This window comes from Symsagittifera roscoffensis, chromosome 5 (assembly GCF_963678635.1).
Source record: "Symsagittifera roscoffensis chromosome 5, txSymRosc1.1, whole genome shotgun sequence".
NCBI lineage: Eukaryota > Metazoa > Xenacoelomorpha > Acoela > Convolutidae > Symsagittifera > Symsagittifera roscoffensis.
The window spans coordinates 35,404,362-35,410,630 of NC_087066.1; the positions used below are offsets into that span (position 1 = coordinate 35,404,362).

Consider the following 6,269-nt stretch of genomic DNA (forward strand, 5'->3'; position numbering starts at 1 on the left):
TCTGGGGGTTCCAAACTTAAGCTTCCCTCAACTAGGCTTACAACATACTAAAAGTTGAGCCTAAAACCGCAGCTAGTTTCCGAGTTCTGAAAGGGCCATTTGCACTTCCGGGGACCGTTATCACTTGCACCCCAAGAGTCTGAGGGATCATGTTTTTTGTATGCCCGGGTCAAATCATCTCTAGTATCGCTCCTTTGAATTTTATAACATTAGCTTTCTTAGTTCCAATTTGGGGGAGTTGCCGATTTTGTCATATTTTGTTTTCTGGCATAGGAGGGACGATATCTTCGAATAATGAACTATTGTGAACTCTACCCTTTGTTTGCTGTTCTACTTAACTTCAAGACGAATCAATCTTGCGCTCAGGTTACTATATCATGTAATACAGTAGAATCACCAATTCTACATCATCAGTAGCAAAAATCCAATGCGCTGAGCTACTATTTCGTCAAAGGTTAATAATTCTTTTAAAAAAATCGAGATATGAGAACACGAGAAATGAATTTTAAAAATGTCTTGCGACAGAAAAAAAGACGTAGCAATCTATCTGGTGTCTTAATTTGTAGAAGAAAACACTTTTGGTATCGGTTACTTTGATTCAGACTTTAAATAGTGTTTATGATAACCGATTCAAATCATCTCTAGTATCGCTCCTTTGAATTTTATAACATTAGCTTTCTTAGTTCCAATTTGGGGGAGTTGCCGATTTTGTCATATTTTGTTTTCTGGCATAGGAGGGACGATATCTTCGAATAATGAACTATTGTGAACTCTACCCTTTGTTTGCTGTTCTACTTAACTTCAAGACGAATCAATCTTGCGCTCAGGTTACTATATCATGTAATACAGTAGAATCACCAATTCTACATCATCAGTAGCAAAAATCCAATGGGCTGAGCTACTATTTCGTCAAAGGTTAATAATTCTTTAAAAAAAATCGAGATATGAGAACACGAGAAATGAATTTTAAAAATGTCTTGCGACAGAAAAAAAGACGTAGCAATCTATCTGGTGTCTTAATTTGTAGAAGAAAACACTTTTGGTATCGGTTACTTTGATTCAGACTTTAAATAGTGTTTATGATAACCGATCATGTAAACTGTGGGATAACTAATGCGCGCGATTCCAAAGCAAACAATTCCAGTTTTTTATCATTCTTGACGGTGAAATAATTGGTTGGCACCTTTTAGAAGCCAAACTGTACCTTTTGACAAAGAATGCGGATTCCGCATGAAAGTTGATAGAAGAACTGTCTGTCACTGGGAAAACCTCCGATTTAGGCCTTTTAAATTTTTTCTGAATTTTCGGGTTAGTGCTGAATCCATAAATAAAGAAGGATAGTCGGATGCTGTGCAAGTAAATAAAAAACTCAAAAAAAGCTGTGCTGGATACATTTTTTTCATAAATTGACAAACCTATCCTTTTTGTGCCTTTTTTATGTCTTTTATCTTAAATATTTCTCGCCATAACTAATTTCATTTAAGAATTGACTATTTGTCGTCAGAATTTGTTGGACAAAAAACGTTCATGTACGCATGACTATCAAATATTATTTAATCAGCGTTTGTCATCTAATTTTTTATTGACGAAATCTTGCGTGATTCATACAGTTGCCCCATGGATGTTATATAGCTTGCGGTTAGCAAGCCTAATAGGTATACAAATCGTGTCAAGTGACAATTCGTGAGGGGTAAAATTGAACATTATTCAGATAGTCGTGCATAAGTTGAACAGTTTTTGAACAAGTTTTATTTAATTTGAGGGGAGCGCCACCGCGAAAAAACGAACGTTTTTTTTTCAAAGCGTTTTAAAAGTGATCGAATATCTCATTTTGGACTTTTTACTAAAAACTTTTTCTGGTCGCAGAACTTTGAGGTAAGCTAGGGTCTTCTTAGGGCAATGGTAGAGCTTAAAAAAAGAGTCGGAACCTAAAAAAAACAGACAAATATTTTTTTAAAAAACCGGCCGTATTTCTCCTACTGCGCACGCCGCGGCTCAATTGAAATACTATCGACTAAAAAATGGGACTGATACAACCTTCCTAAAATTGGATCGAGTATCATGGGCTCCAATACACACATTAAGTCCATTCATATAGCCACATTCTTTGAAAGAAACTGTAGCGGGGAAAACTGTAACATGATTTCAGAGCAAATATATCAAGGCTTTGATGTATTCACCTTTCCAGGATTCATATTGAGCCAATCACCCGAAAATGTTATGAGTGTTAACTGAAAGGGTTCCAATATTTGATACTGGTAAAAATCAAAAAGCAAGATATAGGTTTACCAAAAAAATAACACTGAATCATCAGAAGATGCTACGTGTGAATCGCGATTTCTATTAAAATTAGGGGACTGAGACATGATGCTTGCTATTGCTAGCATCGAGCACGAATCATGGTGGGCCTGGCCTCAACGTCTTTTCGATCCAGCGGCAGAGTTACTGTATAATCGGTTACGTAGCAGAATTTAGACAACCGCATTTTCAGACTCGTCAGTAAGCAGACACATACTAATCAGAATCGAGACAAGGAAGAAATCAATAATTAATAAATATTTATTTCGTCAGATTGCTTTCTCATCTCGATTCTGATTGGTTAATATAGTATTTGTCTGCTTACTGACAAGTATAAATGCGCGGTTGTCTAAATACAGACCGCACTCCTATATAATCGCTCCCCAATTAGTTTGAAGTTACCACCTCAAAATTTAAATTATTTTTTACTAAAAATCCCGCTCATCTGTTGTAAGTACTTCAGAATTCGATTTGAATTTTTTTTATGATGAATTCAAAATTAAGTTGCTTTCAATCAAACTCTAAAATATCAGTTTTAAGACCCCAGTGCTATCCGACTGGCCCTGGCGCTGCCTCCTAGCCCATTCGCCTGTCGCTTCACCAGTTGCTCATTCCCTTTGTCTATACTCTCATATCTCCCCGCTTCTACATCTTTTTTCTCCCTTTTCAGATCACTCAGTCTGACTGCAGAAATAGCTGGCACCGTTTGATCTGCAATTTGTCGGTTGATTCGCTCCTGTTTCTTTTGTTCTAGAAGTTTCTGAAGTCTAAGCACTTCCGGGTTAGTTTTTTCAGGCTTTTCACTCATTTGTTCACGTCGTTTTTCTTCCAATCGAATGGCCGCTGCTCGAGTTTGTTCACCTCGGTGTCTATTTATTGTTTCCATTGCTTCCACAATTTGGTTTTCTTTTTCCACCTTTTCCTTCAGAATTGCATCACGCCTCTCTGCCTCTTCCTTATCCTGATTTATTTTAGCCAAATTTAATCTTTCTCGTAATTCAGATAGAGACATCTCCCCGAAAAGTCCGTAACCTGCTATTTCAGTCGGGTCGAATGTCTTAGTTTTTGGTCGCGGCAGACATTCAAGCACTCTTATCTGCCGAATGATCTCTTGCTTTTGTTGCATTTCAGCCTCCGCCTCCTCGAATGCTTTTTTGAGCAATTCTTTATTTTCCATACTCATTTTCTGAGCCAATTTCTGCTTGAAATCCTGAATTTTCTTCACTGCCTGTTTGGCGTTTTTGTGACCCGTTATGACCTGTTCGACTAACTTTCTCGTTTCTTCTGACTCCTTCAGTTTCATGGCTAGGTATTGTCGCATTCGTGCGGCCGCTTCGTCTTTCACGACATTTGCTCTTTCCCGGTTCACTTCGGCTGCTCTTTTCCGGGCTAAAATAGCCTCCTCGTGACTCAAAAGACCTTCCAATCTTCGTCGCTCAATATCCGCCAGTTCTTGTTCGTAATCTTTCTGTCGCATATCTTTCTGCCATTGCATAAACTCAGAGGAGTCTTTGGCGCCTGCTTGAAGTTGCTCTAATTTATTTATAACCTCGCTTTCCTTTTCCTTGAATAGCCTCTCTTCGCGTAGTATGGTAGCAGTATTCAGTTTGACAGGTACTTCGTTCGGTCTTGTCGGTGCAGGAGCCGATTTGAAGCCGACTCCCGTGCTTCTGTTATTCGCGTAGTCAGCCGACTGAACTATTTCCTCCGAGCGCTCAGTTTCGTCGCGTGATACTTTACCCGTGGCCGCACATGCAAATTGTAGCTGATTAGCTTGCATCAGATTTTCTTGTGCTTTCTGCTTGTTTATTTCCCGAATTTCTGCCAGTTTTTTCTGCGTCTCTGGCTCTTGGTATGTTGTAGGTGGAATCTTTCTAACTGGTTTTACTTTTGGAATAACTTCAGGAGTGGGAATTTTTCTGGGTTTTGGTTTTGTCAATGTGAAGGGCTCGGGTACTGTTGGGTCTCTTTTGACCACGTGACCTCTCGGCTCAGCGTCATCGTCTTGCAGTTGTCTCAAACACTGCACAATAGAGAAAAGTGACTCAAAATTGTCAAGCAGGGGACCAAGTAACACCTCGTTTACGTAATCGTCCTCATAAATCTTACGCCATTCATCTTTTGTCCACGTCAGTAAGTTCTGTTTGTTGATCAAAAAGCGACAAAATGTCCACATTTTGGCCCAGTCTTGAGAAATAATGAAGTCTGTCAACTTGGGTATTCCCATTTCTTCAGCTCGGAACAGAATAGTATAGCAGGCGACTGTGTAAGTGTTCTTGTCGGAACTTACGTAGCTGAGGCCGTCTGTGTTGAAGAATGCCTCCACCACAACGTCCACTACTTTTCTTTGTCGGATGTACCCCCCGAATATCTCCAGCATGAATGCCCTGTCCTGGTCACTGCATGTCGTCAGTTTCTTCTCTTTGATGTAATCCTCTGCGTGACTGTCCGCACTCACGTCCAGAGGTCGATAGGAGTTGATGATGGCCACACAGTGCTGGAACAACTCGCCCGCCTCCATTAAGCTAATTAGTGCGCGTTTTAAATAGATCAGCCAAATTTTTTTTCACAATTTATTCAAACTAATAACAGCTAAAACTTTTGCAAAAACTGAAAATATGTATTAACTATTTTTTCCAGCGAAATTTTTCTATTGCATTATTGGTACATGCATATTTTTTAGAACCATGTTTTATATTTTTTGGTTGATTTTAAGCACATGCTTTTTTAAATGGAACAAAAATACTTTAAAGGTGCAGGTGTTTTTACTCGCCATTTGCTTAAATTCGTCAAGGCTCGTTTAAACTTGCATTCATTTTTTCGTGTTTTATGCTGTGATTTTTCATACAAATAAATATATGTGATTTTTGACGTGGTGAGTTTAATATATTCATTCAAGTCTTCTTTGGTTTTCGCCTACACCTGGCTTAATCTATCATTGCCAATATGCACACATTACAATACGATATACTTCATTTATATAAGAAAGAGAAATTACGTAATAATATTAAAAATTGAGAGGACAGGTGAATTTAATACTAAAGCATTTGTCGTTCAGATCTGCCGCAGAAGTGGCATAATTTTAAAAAGTATATTTCGGCTACCTAAAAAATTGTTTTTTTTTTAAATTCCCAATTTCCGTTTTTCATTTGAACACTTAAAATAGCAATTTTATAATGAAAAAAATTATGCTTTAAAATGACGAGTTAAAACAAAGATTTCATTTTTGCGACAATTTTTGTTTGAGGATTAAATTGAAATCCATTGTTGTATCAATTACATTACTGTTTTGTTCTTTTAACTCTAACTTTAACTTTGGAGTTCAACCAAAAGTCATCAATTAGAGAGTGGAAGTCGTGTGCGATCTCATTTCATCACAGCTACTCCGGTTTACTGTTTCAAGTTGACCCCCGTTTGACCTTTTAGCTAGCGATTATTTAGTCTGAGCAGAATCCATTGTCGATAATCAAAAAATGGATTCACATGCAGATATTTCAACAGTGCCGCCCATGGAAGTTCTGGAAAACGATTCAGCTGAACCCATTGAAGCAGTTAAAAACAGGGAAGATGTGCAAAACAGTGAACATATAACAACCAATGAGCCTTCGGAATTGGCTGAAAATGTCAGACAAGAACCTAGTGAGGAAAGAGTACCGCACGAAACCTCTCAAGAAAATCCGGATGCTCATATTCTTGATGCAGAATCTGGAACAGAAAATAGTTTGCAATTAACCAAAACGTTTAGCGAAAGTGAATCTTCGTCAGCAAGGGAAGCGATCAATTCTCAAATTCTTGAAAAAGAGTTATCTTTGCCACCATCCTTGCAAGTAACTCATGCTGATGACAACACAACTGAATCTGGGCAAGCAAACCAGACTGAAAACCAGAACGAGACCCAACTGGGGCAGATGGCTCTGGCTGCTAAGCAAATGGAAGCAGCAATCGCAGCGGACAGTGAGAGGGCAGGAGGG

The 6,269-nt window shown here is 38.5% G+C and overlaps 1 protein-coding gene across 1 annotated transcript; it reads right to left on the minus strand.

The window, feature by feature from the left end:
* Positions 1-2,580: 2,580 nt before the first annotated feature.
* Positions 2,581-6,268, minus strand: LOC134846976 (cilia- and flagella-associated protein 99-like). Its single transcript, XM_063864444.1, has one exon. The coding sequence runs from the start codon at positions 4,817-4,819 to the stop codon at positions 2,834-2,836; it is 1,986 nt and encodes a 661-aa protein (XP_063720514.1). The 5' UTR covers positions 4,820-6,268; the 3' UTR covers positions 2,581-2,833.
* Between the last annotated feature and the right edge of the window lies 1 nt (position 6,269).